The sequence below is a fragment of the Gekko japonicus genome, unplaced genomic scaffold (assembly GCF_001447785.1).
Source record: "Gekko japonicus isolate JY-2015 unplaced genomic scaffold, Gekko_japonicus_V1.1 scaffold764, whole genome shotgun sequence".
Taxonomy (NCBI): Eukaryota; Metazoa; Chordata; class Lepidosauria; order Squamata; family Gekkonidae; genus Gekko; species Gekko japonicus.
In genome coordinates this window covers 229,377-251,852 of record NW_015165853.1, presented here as the reverse complement: position 1 = coordinate 251,852, position 22,476 = coordinate 229,377, and the positions used below count along the sequence as shown (strand labels likewise).

The 22,476-nt window shown below is 42.9% G+C and overlaps 1 protein-coding gene across 1 annotated transcript in view; it reads left to right on the top strand.

Moving 5' to 3' along the window:
- Positions 1-22,476, top strand: part of CA10 (carbonic anhydrase X) — a 567,105-nt gene that overhangs the window by 439,554 nt on the left and 105,075 nt on the right. The window contains exon 4 of the mRNA XM_015411124.1: positions 15,714-15,899. Within this exon, the coding sequence (XP_015266610.1) occupies positions 15,714-15,899 (186 nt within the window). The remainder of the gene's footprint in view (positions 1-15,713; positions 15,900-22,476) is intronic.

Here is a 22,476-nt window from a genome sequence, read left to right as displayed (position 1 = left end):
TGTTTATTTCTTTAAATCCTACTTTCCTTCCCAATGAGGACCTAAAGCAGCTTGCAACGTCCTTCAACACTCTTCCATTTAATCTTCACAACAACTGAGCTAGGTTAGACTGAGAGGTGGTGGCTGGCCCAAGGTCACCCAGTAAGCTTCCCTGGCAGAATGGGCGTTCGAACGTGGGTCTCCCACGTCTGCTGTGTGCGTGCAAAGACAAGTGCCATTCAAGTCACAGCCCACGTGCGGAGACCCCACAGGATTTTCACCGCAGGAGATGCTCAGAGGTGGTTTGCCATTGCCGTCCTCTGCATAGCGACCCTGGAAGTCCTTAGTGGGCTTCCATCCAAATAATAACCAAGGCTGACCCCGCTTGATCTGCCTCCAAAATCAGGCTAGCCTGGGCAATCCAGGTCACACCTCCACATCCTAGTGCAGTGGTGGCGAACCTATGGCACGGGTGCCAGAGGTGGCACTCAGACCCCTCTCTGTGGTCACGCGTGCCATCACCCCAGCCAGGCCCAGACCATCATTAAAGTGTCGGATTCTCTGCCAAATAATTTTAAGTAAATGAAAGCATTTGGGATTGCTTTCCTTACTTTGTTTGGATCATCTTAAGTTAATGTATGAGTTGTTTTTTCTAAAGCAAAACCTCAGTATTCAGGTTAAATTCCCGTGTTGGCACTTTGCGATAAATAAGTGGGTTTTGGGTCGCAGTTTGACTTAACTTACTTCCGGATGGTATAAATTATAACGACAAATATGTCATATTATACATAATAACGGCAGCAAGGATCTTATGGGCAAAGTATTGGAAACAAGAGATTACCCCAAAACGAGAGGAAGTGATAAAAAAGTTGATGGAAATAGCGGAAATAGACAAGTTAAATTTAATGCTACAAGGGAAACATGAAGAACTGTTTGAGCTGAGATGGGTGGGACTGTATACATGGTTGAAAAATGTATAAATGACTCGAAGATGTATGTATATTTGAGAACTTTGTTTTATAAAAAATCAATAAATAAAACGTTAAAAAAAAAAGTGGGTTTTGGGTCGCAGTTTGGGCACTCGGTCTCTAAAAGGTTCGCCATCACTGTCCTAGTGTGACACTTTAATCACTAAACCATTTTTACCTACTGCTTATCAACATGATTCCCCTCAGTCTTGATGAGATGTGAAAAAGATGGAAAAGTCATAGAAAAGAAAAAAATAATGTGTGTGTGTGTGTATATATATATGATTTTTATCAAACATTGATGCAGCTATTACTGCAACTCCCCGTTGTTCCTCAAAGCTAAGCAATTATATGCCGTCTCTCTCTCTCAGTAAGGGGCACATTATTAGAGACTCCAGTGTTCAATTTATGTACCGTTCTTTAAATTCAGTATTTAAAAAAAAAACCTGTATTCTTGCCAGAAAAGCATAGCTAGAAATATAATTTATCTGATGGCCTTCAAACTATCCACGGAGACTGGCACCCTGAAAATTCACAGCTGTATGCTGGAAATATGCTGGAATCCTGGGGGGGCATTCACAATTGTTTCAGATCACTGATACCACTGCCTTTGCAAATACAAGTCACAGATTATGGTGCTATCACTTACTCAAGAGATTGCATTCCTTTCTTTCCTTCTTGGCACAGAGAAGTAAACAGTACCTATTTAATAACAAGCATGTAATGTGCTCACAGTGCCCTCTGCTGGATGCAATGAAGCACTGCAAGCAATTATCACCAGGCAATAATGAATTGGCATACAGATTCAAGTGGCAGAATTCTTACTCTTTTAGAATGTTGATGTAAAAGTGGTAATTATTTCAACGCATTGTCATGTATCAGATGTAATGTATATATAACTGATACTGGCCTATCAGAATGTAACTCAGCCAGATTCTCAATTTGTGCTGCAGTTGACTTTTGAAACCAAGAAGACGAACATAGATAAAAGTACCTATTTGAATTATATAAGGACAAGATAATTCATACCATATTATTCCCCTTTACTATGTATGGGTGTGAAAGTTGGACAGTGAACAAAACAGGCAGGAAGATAGTTGATTCCTTTTTAAATGTGGTGTTGAAGGGAGAGTTTTATGGATAAGCGTGGACTGCCCAAAATAAGTGGGTTCTACGGTGGCTCAAGTGGTTAAGACGCTGAACTGCAGGCTGTGGAAGGTCAGTAGTTCAGCGGTTCAAGACCCGGGTGCCGCAAGACAGGGTGAGCTCCCGTCTCTAGTTCCAGCTCCTGCCAACCTAGCAGTTCGAAAGCAAGAAATTGCAAGTAGATAAATAGGTACCGCTTTGGTGGGAAGGTAACAGCGTTCCGTGCGCCTTGGTGTTTAGTCATGCCGGCCACATGACCACGGAAATGTCTTCGGACAGTGCTGGCTCTTCGGCTTTGAAACGGAGATGAGCACCGCAACCCTAGAGTCGGACTCGACTGGCTTTCGAGCAAGGGAACCTTTACCTTTACCTTTAGACCAAATCAAGCCTGAACTCTCCCTAGATGCTAAAATGACTGAATTGAGGCTGTTGTACTTTGGACACATTATAAGACAATAATGCTAGGAAAAGTTGAAGGCAGCAGGAGAAGAGGAAGACCCAACATGAAAGGGATTGACTCCATCAAGGAAGCCAAAGTCCTCAGTTTGCAAGAGTTGAGCAAGGCTGTTAACCATAGGACATTTGGGGGGGGGGTGTCATTAATTCATAGGGTCGCACTTAACACACATGAACATTCAGGGCAATTCCGGCAAAAGGCAGTTATAACTAAGCTGCATTAAATGCAATGGCATGAGACTTGGTTGTAGATTACTGAAGTATCATAACATACCTGTTGCAGCTGCATTTGGAATACTGTGTGCAGGTCTAGTTGTCCCATGTTTTAAAACATACTAAACAGCTGGAAAAGGTCCGGAGAGAGTTAATCACATTCATCATGGCTAGAACTGGAGATGGCTCTATGATGCAGCAGATTTGGGGATGACAGCCTCCGGTCCTGCCTGCCACCACCCAGCCACCCACCTTCAGCCTTATCAATTACCACTCCTGCCCAGAAGCTGGAATAGATACCCTCATTCCCCTGGGCCTCTTTAAAAGTAGCACAGGCAGCCGTAAATCCTCACTCCCAAACTCTCTTGTGTTTCCTTCTTAGCTGGAGAGTTCCACCACCATTTCTGGCTGCTTGTTGTGAGAGCAACCAAAACGGTAATCAAATTCTTGCAATTTCTCAAGAGCATCTATGGAGCTGTTTGCTGTACTACTTTGATAGAAAACTGAAGGATACAGAAGACAGAAGGAGAGTTATCTCTTCCACCTTCTGGGTGGGGGCCTGTAATAGCAACAGGGAGGCATGTGGAGAAGGTGGTAGCAGAACACCTTGAGCTGCCTCTGATTGGAACAACGTCCTAGCTGGAAGACAGAAATTTTGGGTTTAAAAAAACTTTTTAAGACTGAATGGAGAAGTATGATAGAGAAGGCAAAGCACACAGTCTCAGTCTGTGCTATAGTTATGTTGTTGTTCGGTCGCACAGTCGAGTCCAACTCTTCACGACCCCATGGACCACATTATGCCAGGCCCTCCTGTCTTCCGTCGTGCTCCGGAGTTTGCTAAATTTCATGTTCGTTGCATCGATGACACTGTCTAACCATCTCATCCTTTGCCGTCCCCGTCTTCTTTGACCTTCAATCTTTCCCAGCATCAGGGTCTTCTCCAGTGAGTGCTCCCTTCTCATTTGGTGGCCAAAGTATTTGAGCTTCAGTTTCATTATCTGGCCTTCCAGGGAACAGTCAGGGTTGATTTCTTTTAGGATTGACTGATTTGATCTTTATAGTTATACCCCCCCCCCCCATTTTTAGGGAAATTGAAGCCATGGACTACTCTTCATGTGTCCCAGTAAAAATGTGACATCAGGTTCAGCTTTATAAACAAAGAGGCCATTAAGACTTTTAGATTCTTTAAGAAGTTGGGAGATGGTGCTGTGATCCAAGCTGTCCTATGACAAGATATCTCCTTGGCATGGCTTGGTCATTAACAATGGACAGTGATGAGACACTTTATTTGTTTATTTGTTGCTGTAGGCAACTTGAAATCTTTGCTTGGTCACATAATGTGACCTAAAAGTGTGTTAGGAGAGATCTAGATGAGCAACATGTTTTAGTACCATGTTTTGGGGGTGATGGCATAGAACTATACTAGAGCTGCTACAACTGTAATATGTCTAGTGTATTTGTTTCTGCAACTCTGTAACACATTATATCCTGTACATTTTATACAGATTACAGTTATAAGTTCTTTCAGAGGTGTTCTCTCAAGGGCAGTTCTCAAGAGAGTTCTCTCAGCCCCACCTACCTCACAGGGTGTCTGTTGTGGGGAGGGGAGGGGAAAGGGGTTGTAAGCTGCTCTGCTCAGGTAGTGAAGGGTGGGGTAGTGAAGGGTATAAATCCAATTTCCTCCTCCTCCTCCTCCTCCTCCTCCTCTTCTTTTTCTTCTTCTTCTTCTTCTTCTTCTTCTTCTTCTTCTTCTTCTTCTTCTTCTTCTTCTTCTTCTTCTTCTTCTCAGTGGACAGAAGATAAGAAGAAGGAAGAAAAAAAGATGTACTGTCTGCAACAACACTATAATTATTAAACTTATATGCCTCCTCTCGCCACCAAGTGGTCTTGAGGCAGCTAACAATAGCTAAACTATTAACAGACTTCGGTTAAAAACATTATACAAATAAAACTAAAGGACAGCCCACATAAACAGACCTGACTAATGAAAAGCTAAATGTAAGAGCTCTGCTTTGCAGGCCCTGCAGAACTTAGATAAGTCCTGCAGGGCCCGCGTACCATCTGACAGCTGGTTCCACCTAGACGGGGCCACGACAAAGGGCAACATGCTTTCCAAGCCCTGCTAGCAGTGGCACAGTTCTGCTCCCCTGCCACCTCGCAGGGGCAGGGACTATGAGTGGCAGTAAAAGCAGAACAATTTCACTTTTGATCTACTCTTCACAGGAAGCCAGGGTGAGCAAGGATGGTTGGCAGGACACAAGCAGGATTAGGCCATGATACCATATTCATCCATAATGCAAAGCCATGGTTCAAGAGTAACTGTGATTAATAAATCATTTTCAAGTTCTGGATTGATGGACCCCAGGGGTCATTTCATAGAAAAAGAGGTGCAGGAGCTCATTAGCATAACTCATTAGCACAACATTTGCATATGCCACACACCCTGACATCACCGGAAGTGTGTCAGAAGGCAACACCCACCGCTCAGGCTCCACTGGACGGTTTTGGATTGCTAGCTATTGGGGGGAGGGAGGAATGTGCATATCTGTCCTCGCAGAGGAGGAAGAGCTTGTACCTGAATAAAACTTGGTCTTAAAGGTGCCACTAGACTGTTTTGGACCAGGGGGGTGGGCAGGGGGAGCTCTGCAACTTACCTGGCTGCTGCTTGCTCTGACTGAGGGCTGCTGGGAGCAGGGGGTGGGGCTTGTTACATGTGCCCTCCCCCGGGCTCTTTACTGCCGGAGCTCTGCTCCTGTGCGCTTCTGCAGGAAATGACCCCTGATGGACCCTAATCATAGCTAATGTAGTGACCCACATTCAGAAAATCAATTAACGGTGGTTTGTTAAATTAAACACGTTTCACGTAGTATCTGAACCAACCTTTGTTATATTTTGTTCCATACCTTTGTTATATTTGTTCCATACCATGGAAACAGAATTTCTCTAGGAGAGAGGCAAGCCTTATGGGATAACAGAAGTCCTCATTTCTTCCCTCTTCCTGTGAGGTTTGTCACTGACAAAGCTGTTCTGCGATAAAAGGGGCTCTCCCAGGCTGTGGCTGACCCCAGAACAATCCTTCGGGCCAGCCATGTACACAGCACAGTGCTGAGCTAAATAAGGTATGGAATCCAAATGGGGAAGAGCGACACCTTATTTCTGCTAATGGTTGCTCTTGCATAATTCTTATTTTAATCTACAGCATAAATTTTAATGAGCACAGAATAGTAGCAGTTAATGTCATACGGTAGCTCACTCTCTCTTTTTTAACAAATAGGAACATTTTCCAGATAGCATTTAACTAGTGTGTGATGTTGCATGAATAATATGTCATGAGCATAGTAAACAGAGAGTAATTATGGTAATGTATGTGGACTGAGAAATTCCACACAGATACGGTATTCTAAGGGGAGGGGACCACAAAGATTCTTTCATTCATTTGGGGAAGTAAATAAGTTAGGGCTTTTATAAATGCAAAGGTCACTTTGCCGTGAAGCTCTAGACAATGCTTTGTCGCATGAATTATGGTTCTGGGTTGGCGTGACCTTCTGTAAAATTTAATGAAAACTTGTTGAGCTTCCCAGTGTGTATCAGCATCAGATGTGGATGCAAGTGCCTTCTGCTGGACTTCATTGAGACACGTCTACCTGATGCCTGTTCAGGTTCTTTTGGAATATTTGCAAGGAAAATGATCCTTACATGTTATTTTAATACTAACCCATCCCTACAGATCTGAGGTTGCATTCGGGAGCAATGTAACACGTTTCCCTGGGATCTGAAACGACAAAATAGTGGGAGTATTGAGACTAGGGTTGCGAGCCAGCAGCTAGCAACTATCAATAGTTTGAGTGAGGTGGAGAAATGGGGGGGGGGGGCACCTTCAGCGTAAGAGTGATCTCTTAAATGTTTTTTTCCCCTGCCAGTCAATTGGGTGGTCGCAGACAGTGGAGATGGCTGGCAGGACGTCTCCCACCATAGCGGGAGACCTGGCAACCTTAACCAGCACCTTGTACAAGTTCTGGGAACTGATGCTGGAATCGCAGCACACCAGAAACCTCTGACTTCAAAAGTTCAAGTACTTTAAAGGCCTCAACTCAAGGATTTGCAGAGAATTTCAGCTTTCTGAAGGAGCTGCTAAATGGTTGGGTGGGGGGGTTTCGCCGCTGGCTTGGCCTGTTGGCGGTGGCAGCCTGAAGAGCTATCTAGGAAGCAACTCAGGGAACAAGCCGTGGAAACCCTCTTTTGGTGCTGCTGAACTGGGCTTGCCTTCTCGTGTTCAAGATCCACATCCCATAGGAAGTTCAGTAAGGTGATAAGCTTTATGGCTTCTGGAGTTGTGAGCCAGTGGGTGTTGTTCGTCCTCCAAAGTGGACATTTCTGGTTCTGATAGCCATTCTGCTGCTGCCGAAAATGTTTTCTGTGATTACTTTTAAACTAGATTGAGAGGAGATGACTGAGAGGTGATATGATAACCATCTTCAATGAACTTGAAGGGCAGTCATATAGAGGATGGGTCGGAGTTGTTTTCTGTTGCCCCAGGAGGTTGGATCAGAACCAACGGATTGAAATTAAATCAGAAGAGTTTTCAGCTAAACATTAGGAAGAACTTCCTGACAGTTAGAGTGGTTCCTCAGTGGAACAGTCTTCCTTGGGAGGTGGTGGGCTCTCCTTCTTTGGAGGTTTTCAAACAGAGGCTAGATGGCCATCTGACAGCAATGCTGATTCTGTGAACTTTGGCAGATCATGAGAGGGAGGGCAGGAAGGGCTGTCTCAGTGCTTAGATCTTGTGGCCCTTTCTTACACACTTTGGTTACCACTTTGGGGTCAGGAAGCCATTTTTCTCCAGGTCAGTTTGGCCAGGGATCCTGGAGGTTTTTTGTCACATTCTGGGCGTGGAACAGTGGTCATTGGGGATGTGGGGAGAGGACTTTTCCCTAGGTGGAAGAGGAAGGACAATGTTTTTGAATTCCCCTTACCCATGGCAGACCTCATACTCCCCCTCCCCATGCCCTTCCTGGCTTTCCCTGTCCCCCAGGAACAATATGGGGACCATTTTGGACTGAAGCGGGAAGAAGGAGACAAGCAAGTCATATTCTGCTGACTGGAATTCCTTTCATCACTCTAAATTACTGCCAGATTCCAGCCTAGAGCTTCTGTGCCCCTTTTTGTTTTCTTTTCTGTCTTCAATTCTATTGAATGTGATTTCCATAATTAAATTTATAACCAGTTTCCAAGACATCCCTCTTCTTCCAATCTTTTTTTTTAATTTGAAGTTTTATTGTAGGCCTTAGATAACAAAGCTGTAAGTCACAGTGGAAACAGCATTTTTGTGGAGGTGGGGCAATCTAGAGCTTCAGCAGGAGTGAGCAAATGAGAAAGTCAAGTTCTGTGGGTGGAAACGGTTTCATCCATGGAAATGCTTTGTTGCATCAATGCTGTGAGTCTGTGGAGGGTAATCCATGTATTTATCATTTTAGCAAAAATAGACAGCCCAGTGCTATAATTATTTCACAGATGCAGCCATTTGAGGACTGAATCCTTGTAATCCTCTCTGAACCGATATTTGAAATATAACCTCAGTGTTTCATAGCATGCTCCAGGATTTGCTTTGGCCCTTTGTATCACATCATTAAAAGCATCCCCAGTGCTGTGCATGTAGTTACAACAGATGCTGACACAAATCACCAGTTACGCAGATCAAGTAAAGTCAGATGTGGAGATATCATCTCATCTTTTCTGTTTAGCCATGCCACTGTTTTAAAGAAACAGGATACAGAGGGCCCACAATAACAGCAAAAGTATGCTAAAATATCTAGATTTCTGCCAGAACTGTGAGACACAAGACAGAATTCAGACAAAAAGACTGAAAGTATATTCATCATTGCAGAACGTGCCAAGAAAACAGGACAGTCTTAAAATTCAGCCATGGCAGAAGAAATCTCAAGAGGCTTTCAAAAGGACCTTATTAGGTGACATAGCAATGCAAGAAGTCAGACGGTTTACTTTCTTCAACTCAGATGTTATTTCTCCTACTGTGGGTTGGAGATCTTCAACATCTCGTATACAAACGAGAAAGCAGAAATTCTAATTTAGGTGTAGAAAGGTATCAACATAAAGTATTACGAAGATTTTAAAGCTGAAATTGCATATATCTAATGTGAATTATGGGAACTCAAGAGAAAAATCTGATGGCATGGAAAATAGACTGGATGTTTAATTAAGGATTATGGCAAAGCATCTGCCTCAGGAGAGCCAGTTTGGTGTAGTGGTTAAGTGCGCGGACTCTAATCTGGGAGAACCGGGTTTGATTCCCCACTCCTCCACTTGCACCTGCTGGCTGACCTTGGGCAAGCCATAGTTCTTGTACAGCTGTTCTTGAAAAAGAGCAGTTTCTGTCAGAGCTCTCTCAGCCCCACCTACCTCAGAGGGTGTCTGTTGTGGAGAAGGGAAGGGAAAGGAGTTTATAAGCCGCTCGGAGACACCTTTGGGTAGTGAAGGGCGTGGTATAAATCCAATCCTTCTTCTTCTCTGCATGTATGGACAGTTTTTTTAAAAAAAAGAACATAGGAAGGAAAGCCCATGGTAACAAAATTTGGAATGCATCCATATGGCAGTTTCCTGCATTCTTTGTTTGCTGGTTGTGGCTTAAAGCAGAAGTGCAGACAGTTGGAGATATCATACTAGATATCTTGTCTCAGGAGCTAAAAATGACAGAGCCTACAGTTGTCCCACACACGTACCTCTCTGTCATACGGCTAGTCATGTACAGGACAGAACAAACAGAAGTTGTTGACATCTCTGGATTGTGGGGAGTTAGATACTGTGAAAGGCCTTTTCTATCAACTGAGGGGACTCACACAGCCTCCTATGACTTTTAGGAACAAGGTTTGTTTCAAACTATAAGCCTTCCCCTCCGTTACCAGGTGTTCTAAAGGTAGCATGTGTATAGGAATGGGTTCGCTGTTGTGAGGTAAGTTTTCTGGTGCGCAAGTAGAATATGGAGATCGCTGCGGCAGGATTTTTATATAAACAACACAAGAAATTGACTGATTGATTTACAGGTTGGTTTCAAGGAACAGATCAGCACCACAGGACTCCAAATAGTCAGAGGAGAAACCTGGCCGAGGCACTTCAGTTTAAGCTAGTTGTGGTTTCAGAGTGTGGTTTAAATGTTCTCCAATATTTTCATGTACAAATAGGCTTTTACTGACTAGCCACTAGGTTGGATCCTCACACAGACACGGGATTCCACCCACACCAGCCTGCCCTTTTCCAAGAGTCAGATTAAATGGAACAAGGTCTGCTCATTACAAGAGACAGACCAACAATTGGGTATTCTGGTCTCTCTCAGAGGTAGAGCTAAACCACTCTGCCACACTACCAGGCAGAGCTACCCTTCACTTTGCTCTTTGCTGAGCCAGACCTGAGCAATCACTGCTCTCTCCTTGGGACAGAACTCCATTCCCTGCTGTGCTTCCTGTCTGCATTCCATCCCCCTTCTGAAAGGTGATTGGATGCTGGAGCAACACTCTTATAGGTTCACCTATAGGCTCAGGAGGTAACATCAGGGGAAGGTCTCAGCCACTATGCCCTGCTGTTGGACCACTGGTCAGCCCAGCAGGGCACTTCTTGTGTTCTTATGAGTGGGCAGGACAGCCTCCTGTCCATCACACATACCTATTCAACTCCCTATATAGTTGCTATGAAGATGCTCTTGGGAACCGCATTCTGGCTGCGGTCACACACACTAAATAATCCACTTTCAATGCACTTTCCAACTGGATTTTGCCAGTCCACACAGTAAAATCCAGTTGTAAAGTGCACTGAAAGTGAACTATTTCATGTGTGTGACTGCAGCCTCTGTAACTCCAAACACAATAAGAGGTTTACCTTGTAAAGAAAGCAAATATTTCAACCTGGCTCATTCCCCATGCACTTTTTGAGAGCTCACTAGAAATGTGGATGTAGATGTTATATATGCAGCACTGATAAATCGGGGGGGGGGCTGTGTCACTTGGAATGCTGGGTCACACATTGTGAAATACTGAATTATGCACTGTAAGAACTGGAAATTTTGAAGAGGGGAGAAACATTAGTCATATCTACTGCATCCAGCTTTTCTAAGAATGGCTTTTCAAGTGGATACTTAGCTGGGGACTGCAGATTGGACTGTCATGAGTGTATTTTATATTGTGTTGGATCCACACTAACCATTCTGTGGGCTCAAAAACTTCCACCCACCAAGAGATTTTCCCACCTTCTATGGCAGACCAAACCACCACCACCCCCATTCCTGGAGGAGAGGAGAACCTTGGGGCTGCTGGGAAGAAGAAGGCATGAAAATCACACTGTTGTAGATGAAAATCCTTGTGCCTTCAGAAAAGTCTAGTCTGGATCCAAGCCATTATGTACTACAAATGCTTTTCATCTGACCCAATAGACAACTTGGAAACTTGTACTAGGTTCAGCCTCCTCCTTAGTTGGGGTTTGTTTCAAAGGTAACAGGTAGCAAAAAGGAATAACCCTCGATGACACATCAAGATTAGATTCTGCAATGCTGTCTACGTGGAACTGCCCTTCACAAGTGTTTGGAAATGTCCGTTGATGCAGAATGCTGCAGCCAGGTTACTGAATGGGGTGGGTTGTAGGGACCACGTTACTCCAATCTTGGCCCATCTGTACTGGCTCCCAGTCTATTTCTGAGTGCAATTCAAGGTGTTGGTGCTGATCAACATAGAAGAAGAAGCAAAAGAAGAAGAGGAGGAGGAGGAGGAGATTGGATTTATACCCTGCCCTTCACTTGGAGTCTCAGGGCAGCTTACAATCTCCTTCCCTTCTTCTCTCCACAACAGACACCCTGCCCTGTGAGGTAGGTGGGGCTGAGAGAGCTCTGAGAGTACTGCTCTTGAGAGAACAGCTCTGAGAGAACTTGGACTGACCCAAGGTTACCCAGCTGTCTGCATGTGAAGGAATGGGGAATCAAACCCAGTTCTCCAGATTAGAGTCCGCCGTTCTTAACTACTACACCAAACTGAAGGGCACCCTACTCCTTTATGAACCTACCCAAATACTACAGTCATCTTCAGAGACCCTGCTTTGGGTGCCCCTGCCTTCTGAGACTAGGTGGCAGGGCCCACTTGGCAGGGCAGAGCCCACTTGGTCATGGCCAGGGCTATTTTTGGGCAGGAACGCACAGGAACGGAGTTCCGGCTGGCTCCCAAGTTGGCCACGCCCAGCAGGAACTCATTAGGATAACAGGCCACACCCAACAGCAGAAACTCATTAGGACTGGCTACATTAGGGGTGTGTGGTTTAACATGCAAAGGAGTTTCTGCTACAAAAAAAGGCCCTGGGTTTTGACAACAAACAAGGTAAACAGAATAACAAGCAAATGGTGGGTGTGGCTGGATGACCACACTTCTGGTAACATGTGGGTGTGGCCTAATTTGCTAATGAGCTGTGCTGTCAGGGGCATGGCCCAATATGCTAATGAGTTCCTGCTGTTGGGTGTGGCCTATTATGCTAATGAGTTCCTGCTGGGCTTTTTCTACAAAAAGAGCCCTGGACAACATTCTGGGACTCTCTCTCTCCCCAGGGATACTTGTCTGTCCCTTTCTGTTGCCATCTTTCACCAGCAGGTGAAGACTTTTTTGTTTCTTTTGGCATTCCCTCAGTGATCCCTTCTTCCTGCCCAATTGTTGTGTTTATGTTTTTGTATGTATTGTAGCTCTGTTTCTAATTGTTAAATGATGTGTTTTTGTTCAATTTAATGGTTTTTAAGGTGTGATTTTTATTACGTATTTTTTTTAATTTGTTAGCTGCCTTGGTGGCCCTTACGAGGACAGAATGATGGGGTATTCATTTCATTAAAAAATTAAAAAGTAATAGTTAGCCACTTTGAGTCCTATTGATTGGGAGGAAAGTAGGATATAAATATTTTAAATTAAAAAAAAAACAAAATCAAGAGAGGAGCAGAGAGAATGTTGTCAGAGATGGGTGGCCCCTGTTGTCTCTCCACAATGAATAATCCATATGGCCAAGATCAACAGCCAGTCAAAGACAGTTCTAGCTTATCAGAGTCGATAACATTCCATGGAGGGCGAGGAGGGAATGGAGAGCTAGATAAACAGAGATCAACCTGGAAACTTAATCCGGCTGCCAAATTGTTGAAAAAGCAAAGATTTTACCTGGATTTCTTGTAGTAGGCAGCATCTGATTGGCAAGTAATAGGTGGGGCTGAGTCATGAGAATAAGGAGGACTAGTAAAGGTCAGGAACATGATCCTGGCAATAACCTTCTAGCCTCCAAAGAGCACATGCCAGGTTACATCTTTCTCCCACTGCTACAAAGTAAAGCAGCATTTTTGCAAATTCCTCATTAAAACAAGGCACAGACTCTTGTCTTCTTGTGGAACCTGGTTGACAGTCCTTTGTATTCCATAGAAAGTTATTAGATTTGTGTTAAAAGGCCACTTGGGTCATATTACATCGAAAGAGAAAGCCCTGGTAGTAAAGTTTTGGATCAAGCAGAGTCAGAAAATGGATTTTGTATCTGTAACAAAAGTGCCCACAAAATCAGGTGGAATGTTCAGTGAAAGGTGCCATTTTCAGAGCAGTTCGGTATTTTTCTTCTCCTGTTTATCTTTTCAAAACAACACATCCAGCTTGGGGCAGGCAGTTGCTTATGCAGAATGCCATCACTTAAATTCAATAAAGCACATCACAGACCCCCCTTGAAATCTAATATTTATTTGTCAAGCTTACTAATATAAAAGGCAATAAGCCAGCAGAAAAATGCTAAGCTCATTAACTTGTTGGGGGGGTTCTACCCTTGTTGTGATGTTATGTGACAAATGGAAACTTTTCTTATTCTGATTGTAAATTTAAAAGAGGCTATGAAACACCCAAGTCAGAGAAATGAAGGAGAAGCGATTTATGGTCGCCCCTATCTCTGCCCTGTAACTTTTCTTGCAAAAAAACTGAGCAACAAAACAAGACCTTTTAAACACAGTAATTAGTGTTACAGATAAAATGATGCTGCAGCAGAGTTAATTATTACAGTGCTGATATATTATAGGATATAACATGTAATTCTAAAGGCTTTTCCTTTTAAATTAAAGCTCAACAAAGCATACCATTGCTAGACTTCCTCTGATTAATACAAATTAAGATAATTTAAATGTATTATTTCTATTCAGTCCAGTGATTTCTTTCTTCCTTTTTTCCCTAAAATGTCGAGAAACGTGATTACTTTGACTTGAAGCATAAATGTGTCCAGACGTAATCTAGCTGGAAGGTCATATGAAGCGATGAACCTGCCTTATATTGAGTCAGACAGTCTAACAATGCTGTCTGCCTTGACTGGCACCAGTTCTCTAAGGAAATGGAACAACTGCTAGTGAGATGCTTTACTGCTGGGGTGATCTGGGATTGAAACAGAAGCCTCTGTGGCATGCAAAGTTTGTGATGCACCTACTGCTTCACAGCTTTTCAAGTCTCCTTCCCAGTCCTCAATGAAATGATAGGTGGAAACTACAGAGGACAAAAGTCTGCATCCCACCTTGTTGGATATTGTGCTCTCACTATTCTTGTAGCAGTCATTCGTAAGTGGAGTATACTATATAAATAAGACAAATCCTGCTGCAAAGGGTTACTGTAGTGCAATGATGTGTGGATTGAGCCTGGGAGCACAATATTTCAGTAGTAACATAATTGTACGCTTGGACATGAGTTCAGACTTGGGCAGGAAGTCTTCTGGGTGCTTTGTGCTTGTGCACTGGACCTACTTGTGAACATTGTTGGGGGGGGGGTTACGGGTCTTCCACCCTCAATTTATTAAAAGCAAAAGCTCAGTAAAGGCAGCTGTATCATTTTTCACCAAAATGTTTCTTCCTTGCCTTGCTGATATTGGCTAGATACTTATATAGCACTGATGTACTACCATGTACCCAATGTTTCGATGCTCACAGTAAAAGCCAGTGTGCGATCCAGAGAAAAATATTGCAGACAAACCAGAGAACCAGTCTATTTGCCCTGAATGGAGGGTTTACCATCCAAGACTAGAATTGTGTCTACTAGCAAAGATCTTTCAATTATATGGCCAATGTGCCTTGGAGCCAAGTGCAGACTAGTAAAGGTTTCCTTTGCTCGAAAGCCAGTCGAATCCGACTCTAGGGGGCATTTCCATGGTCATGTGGTTGGCATGACTAAATGCCAAGGTGCATGGAACACTGTAACCTTCCCACCGAAGCAGTACCAATTTATCTACTTGCAATTTCTTACTTTCGAACTGCTAGGTTGGCAGGAGCTGGGGCCAGAGACAGGAGCTCACTCCATCACATGGCACTAAGGTCGTGATCAGCATCTTAACCTCTGAGCCACCATGGCCCTAAGTGCAGACTACCTGTGTTGAAAAGCTGTGGTGAACCAGATTTTTACCCCCAACATGTACAGGGACATGTTGGAATTTCTTCCATTTCAGAGATTATCTGTTCTGCTCTTAGCCAATTGTTTTTATAAATTTTTCAGTGAGAACAAATGAGTTGAGTTTCTGCTATGTTTAAGTATAATGTAAATAATTTATCCTTTAGTTGAAATATTTGCCGTTTGTGTGCCCGAAATTCTGTAATGAAGCTATTATTCAAGTCTTGTAGAAGGAATACTTTCAAATTCCTACTTATTTAGAGGCAAACTAATCACATTTATTGTGTTTCCCTGTACACTGCCAGCTAAAATGTGTATGTATGTGTATATATATGTGTGTGTGTGTATAACATGAAATATGGATACTTATTAAAATAATTCAATATGCAGTGAAATGATCAAAGCACAAAAATGATCAAAGCTTTTATTTTCTTTTTAATTGCTTCTAGATCAACCAGACAATATTTGAAAGAAAAAAACTGAAATGAGTCAAGGCTTTCTACCTTCATATTATTTATTTTGCTTTGTTTAGGTCAGTGGAACAATGTACAATACAGGGAGGCACGTTTCTCTACGACTGGACAAAGAGCATTTGGTCAACATCTCTGGAGGGCCCATGACATACAGTCACCGCTTGGAGGAGATCCGATTACACTTTGGAAGTGAAGACAGCCAAGGGTCAGAACACCTACTGAATGGACAAGCTTTCTCTGGGGAGGTATGTCAGTATATTTAGAGCTCTGAAAAAAGCAGCAAAATGAGGCTGGCATGGGGGGGGGTGTTTTTGCTTGTAGCCACAATAAGGGCTTGGAATTCAGCATTTTACAAAACACAAACATGAGCTACAATAGACACTTGCCATTTACAGGGGATCATTTCCCAGGATCACTGCAAGTGTTGAAATCTGCAAATACTGGGAGGCGGGGTTCTGTTGCCTCTCAGTAGCAAAGCAACCATATTTCCCCCCAAATTTAACAATGTAATGATTATGATGATGGTGCAGTAGAAGTACAAACAGATTGGAGATTGTATCACGTGATCAGACTGCAGACTGCAAACATATTTAATGTTGATGTTTACTTTGTGCAAAAAAATTGGTGGTGGGGGACATTTGAGTTGTTCAGTGTTCATCATCAGCTGGCAGTAGAACTGGAAAGAAATAGCCAAGGGAAACAAACAGCTGGAGCAGCAGTTTCCAAGCCCTCCAAGGGAACCCTGGAGCTCCTTGGCACTCACAGGTTTCTCAATGCAAAGACAAGCTTCCCTAACAAACAGTTTGACCATCACTTTCCCTGCAGTCCATAGGTACAGGGGAATGTCAGGCCTCACAATCAAACATCCAGGGAGCCTAGTTACTTTACATAAACAAACTGGAGGAGACCAGTAAATAAGTTGACAAACAAAGCCTGTTCAATACTCATGATCAGATCACAAGCTGATTAAGGATATGTTCAGCTTGCATCGACTAACTCGAACAGCTGCTAAACAAGTTTGCAGCTGCCTGTTGGTCAGAAGCTGACTCACAGCTGATCAGGGATCAGATAGGTCCTGATCTCTGAGCACATCCCTGTATCCTAGCCTTGTTGTGCCTAGCACACAGGAAAGCTCCAGGGGGGTATCAGAGGCTGGCTTATAGCTGATAGGGGATCAGCTGGGAATGGGTTTCTGATCCATCACCCCCTGTGAAAAATCACTACACAGTGAGGCTAGAGATCAGAATCAATTGGCTTCTGATGTCCTATTGCAAAAGGGGAGGAGAAACAGACCACTCCTCTTCTCTCCTCTTCAGGCTGCGCAGGGAGAGAAATGTTTCTGACTTCCCCGTTTCTAAATGGAGAAGAGAAAGAGGTTATTTCTCTTCCCTCTGCTCCAAGCTAAGTTGGGGGGGGGGGGCAGGGGGAAAAGCAATGTTTCTGTATTGCATATAGAGAAGAGAGAGAGGTTACTTCTCTCATTTTCTCTGTACCCCAGGCAAAAAGCTTGGGTAAGGAGAAGAAAAGGTGAGTAAGCTGGGCCTATTTGTGATGCAGCAAAGTTCTGAGGATTGAAAATCAGAAGAACATGACTTTAAGCTGTTTCATGCAATCATCTGCAAGTCCGTTGCAATTTCCCCAGCAGGAGATCAGAAGCCGACTCCCAGATGATCTTTCCCATTATTAATTGGCTGCTTGACTGCCACTGGCAAACAAAATATGAGATGAACTGGAAGGTTTCTGAGCATCCCTAGATGGGAAGTCTATTTATGGAGCTCCCAGCTTGACTTTTCTTTTAAGTAGCTACAAGATCCCAATTTTTATTGGGGGGGGGAGATTATGTCTTTCCCATCTCCTATGCCTGGTTGCGGTTTCCCCCCTTAGACAGACATACAGAACCTGATACAAGGTGATCCTATGGGAGGCCCTTTGATTTAGGAAGACAGTGCAAGGAGAAGCCTTGGAATACACACACACACACACACACAGAGCTGCACTACATTTCCCAATTTGAATGAAAGTTCCATATGCTTACTAATTCAAAAATACAAAATATTGAGAGCTCCATGCACACAACTACTAGTGTCTTCTCGTGGCCTTTAATTTGTGTCCTGAGCATACATTCTAGGAAGAACCAAGAATCCTTTTCGGCTCGTAACACATGGTTCCTCAGTGGACAAGTTAACATGAAAGGATTCCTTCAAGGAGAACCATCAAGGTAGAGGGGCAAGAGGAATGTAAAGACAGATTATTTATAATCTAAGTAAAAATTGGGAACATTATGGTGGACTGGTTGTTTTTCTTACTTCAGTGGTTTATCTCTAGACCACTAGAAATAAAGTAAATATTCTCTGTAGGCTATACACATTTAGTTGTTTCTGTAGAGATTTGGTGGGGGAGGTCCATACACAAAAGAGCCAGGAATGAAACCACTAGAAATATCTCTTGCATAAGCCCCAATGATATGAATAGTACACGTAAGCAGGGCTTTTTTCTGGAGGAACATGCCGGAATGGAGTTCCAGAACCTCTTCAACAAAATGCTTTTAAAAACGCTTAAAAGTTCATGAGTTTTCAGTATACACATTGAAAACTTAATTTCCCTCTTGAGAATTCCAGCACTCTTTTTCGAGGGGGAAAAAAGAAGCCCTGCTTGTAAGTATATTCTATACATTGCACTGGACTTTACTGTCTGGGGAGTCTTCTGAGGACTAGGTGTTAGATTGGAACTGCAGTGAGTTCCAGTGTGACCAGCAGCAAGAGATGGCAGACGGGTGTCACCAAAGAAATCATCAGAAATTGAAGGCCGTTAGGCAAGACCAGTCACAAGATCAATCAGGCCAACACTGGAGATTCTGCTCAGAAGATAAGATCAGGGTGCAGGATCGGGGGGGGGGGATTCTGAGGAGGAGGCAGATAGGCCTCTCTAAAGAAAGGGAACCCAGCAAGGTTAGGTCATGAAGGCAGGAGGATTCCGTAATAACAAAGCAGAAACATGGATAGGATATAGCTACCTGTTTCACAGTGGCGCCGAAGGTCTTAGAGACAATTAGGGTAGGGTCACCAGGGCTGGTGGGAATCTGCACATAGAGTCAAACTTAAGAATCTAGGTGAGTGAGCATAGCCTATTTTTCTGCCCTTATAAAGTTGCTTTCCCACATCATGGATCAGTAAGGGTGCTTGGAAGGTTTCTAGTTTGAGATTCTATCAATGTCATGTTAAGAGATCTTTGTAGTGGATTGTTCCTATGCTGACATTTCAGTGACGGAAACAAGTCCACACAGAAGGCTTCCTAACACAACTCTCTTCTCCAAGAGAGATTTGCTTTTCTGGATATATGGACGCCAGTGTGACTTCCAAGTATATGAACATACATATTAAAGGGTATGAGAAGCATCCCCTGATTGCAGACATATACAGAAGGCCCCCTGAATACCTTATCTTTTTTTTTTTTCCTGAAACACCAAAACATTCTGGTAACAAATCAGTTTATTTTGCTGAAGATTAATAACCACTTTACAGTCTGGACCATCTATCACTAAGTGATGACGAGTCAATTAATGCCCAGCATTCTCATTGGCATCACGGAACAACGGGTATGTAAAGAAAATAGTAGATTAATTGCAGCCTTGTCAAAGGATGTTCTTATAATTGATGGTAATAATTTTCTTTGCTTTACAAAGTTATGTAGCTGTATAACAAAGTCACGAACACTATTTTAATGGAATTACTCATGTTTTAAACGTCCGATGCCTCTGTATCTACTTTAGATCCATTGTTCAGTGGGGATATTGAATGAAGCGTTTCGGGTTGGTTTTTAATAATTAAAAAAAAAAGCAGCACTGGGCACTCCAGTAGCTTAAATAAAAGCAGTGTGTATATAAAGCTAATAACATCAGTATAATTAGAAGAACATTCAAGATTATGCCAGAAAGCAAGCAAGAATAAAACATAGCATGGAATTGGGGTCGTCAGTGTGTCTGGTGATCGTTTCAACAACTCTGAAAGCTGAACTAGACAAGATGATTTTTTTTTTTTTTTAGTCTGGTCTGGGGATTTGAGTCTCATACAACAAGCTGCACATCATGCTCCTGAGAACTCAGTTCCCAAGTATTCACAGCCCATGTGTTCCCCCAGGCCCATTTCAGGCTTGGAAAATGGTGTGGTGGAAGGTGGAAGCCCCTTCCACACCATAGCCACAATCTGAATGTGGGCCTCTGCATAATTGGAAACTGAATTCCCAGCAGTGTGGTATGTGGCTGATGGTGTTAAGTCGTGAGCTTAACAAATAGTCGGAGAGTGATTTCAGCAAGAATGCGGCTTTTATTCTTCAGCTCGAATACTTCTCCAACACGGTACAACATCAGTCAGCCAGAACAGCTTTTGCATAGGAGCTGTTCTGTATTTAAACATTCCCAGCTAATGTAGCCACTCCCACTGTACAAATAACAACCTATCAGGTTGAACAGATAATGACCAATCACAAGTGCTCCCGCTCTGTAAGGTGATTGGATGACACATCCTGGGCTAGTGCTCCTATTGGTTACATTAGGATCCTAGCCCAGGCCGAAGCTTTACATTGTACTTCAATGAGATTTTTTACATACATCAGTTTCATACAGTTCAATGCATTCAGGTCTTTTTGAATACACAACAGATGGTATCAGAGTAAGGTCAGAGAACCCAGATACAGCTCTCAGACAATCATCCTGTTGCGCCTTAAATGACCTGCTTTGAAGGAAAGAGCTCAGTATCCAATGCCATAAATTGGGGCAGAGAAAAGATCAGCGTCACGGAACAAAACTTTGCCAGAATTGGGTGAAAACTCTTCAGTAGGTTTTGAGGACTGATGCTGCCCCTCTGCAATGTGACAGTCACACAACTTCCATGGTAGGACTGTAGGGGACTCCCATATGTGGAACAGTGCTCATGAAAAAAGGAAAAGAGGATGTAGTACTGTACTGTATGAGTGCCGTAATGACTAAACCAAAGAAAATTTAGGCTGATCATTTTAGAAAGGCGATTTGCCAGTACATCAGTAAGTGCTTTGAAGAAAGATACTCATAATTTTCTACACAGATGTGGTATCATGGAATAAGGGAACACATCTTTAGTAATAATGAATATCTTTAACATCTGCAAAATGGAGCTGGGTTTGTAGAACATGTATCAATTCAAAGTCAAATGAATGTTCTGTATTAAGAGTTAATAAAGAGCAGGCCATATGTGAAATGTAAGCTGTGTAATGCGGCTCACTGGGGGCTTAATTAAACTCCTGCACTTGCAGCTCCAGATGGTTTATTAAGGGGTTTTTATTATAAAAAAACCACAACTAAAACAAACATTCATAGAATACATAATTAAAATATATTAATAAAAATATGCTATAATTTTCTCAAACACCTGGCAGGTGATAATGCATGGCTAAGCTACTACTTGCAGCTCTAAGGCCAGATGTTGCCCTGGTGTAAGGAGAGCAATGTAACAGATTCCCCATAAAAAGCTGAAGTAGATACCTCCCCGCTGGACTTCTAATATAGAGTCTGCTGAGCCCAAATTTACAATAGTAGGTGATCAGTTAGTGATGCCCTGGATGCTATGCACAGGACCATGTATATATCAACTTTTATAAATAAGCTATTTATTTCAGAGTTCCTTTGTTTAAGAAACCAGTCACGTCTCTCTACTGAGAAGCAATTTCCATTAAGCAGCTATGGAGGACTTCAAGGGTTGATGCTTGGTGAACTTTTGTGTGTGTGTGTGTGTGTGTGTGTGTGTGTGTGTGTGTGTGTGTGTGTGTGTGTGTGTGAGAGAGAGAGAGAAGTGCCATCTTGCCACTTCCAACTTATGGCAACCCTACGAATTAACGTCCTTCAAAATGTCTTATGGTTAACAGCCTTGATTAGATCTTGCACACTGAGGGCCATGGCAATCCATCTCTTTTCCTGCTGCCTTCAACTTTTCCTAGGATTATTGTCTTTTCCAGCGACTCTTGTCTTCTCATAACGTGATCAAAGTACGATACCCTTTTTAGCTTCTATGGAGAGTTCGGGCTTAATTTGATATGCAACCCATCTATTTGTCTTTTTGGCGGTCCACAGTATCCATAAAACTTTCCTCCAATGCCACATTTCAGATGAATCAACTTTCTTCCTTTCTTCACATTCATACATAATAATGGGAATAGCATACTATGAATTATCTTGCTCTTGGTAACCAGCGATACATCCTTATACTTAAGGATCTTTTCTAGATCCTGCACGGCTGCCCTTCCCAGTCTCAGTCTACTTCTGATTTCTTGTTTGCAGCCTGCCTTTTGGGTGATAATGGACCCAAAAAATAGAAAATCTTTCCGTTTCTTCACTTGTCAAACTTAAAGTTGTGTAATTCCGAAGTAATAATCACTTTTGTCTTCTTGATGTTCAGCTGTAATCCTGCTTTGGCACTTTCTGCTTTAACCTTTATCAGTAATCATTTCTGTCAGTAATGTGGTGTCATCTGCACAAAGATGTCAGGCATGGATGTATTTTATCTGTCTGTTCAGTCTGTTCAAGAACATATCATACAGAAAGATGGATTAGATTGAGATGAAGGTGTAATGAAAACTGGGGGACAGGACATTAGCAAGAAGGAAAGTATACTATACATATGAGCCATCAGCTTGATTTACTTCCATAAGAACATAAGAGACGCCAATGTTGGATCAGGCCAAAGGCCCATCTAGTCCAACACTCTGTCACACAGTGGCCAAAAATACCAGGTGCCATCAGGAGGTCCACCAGTGGGGCCAGGACATTAGAAGCCCTCCCACTGTTGGCCCCCC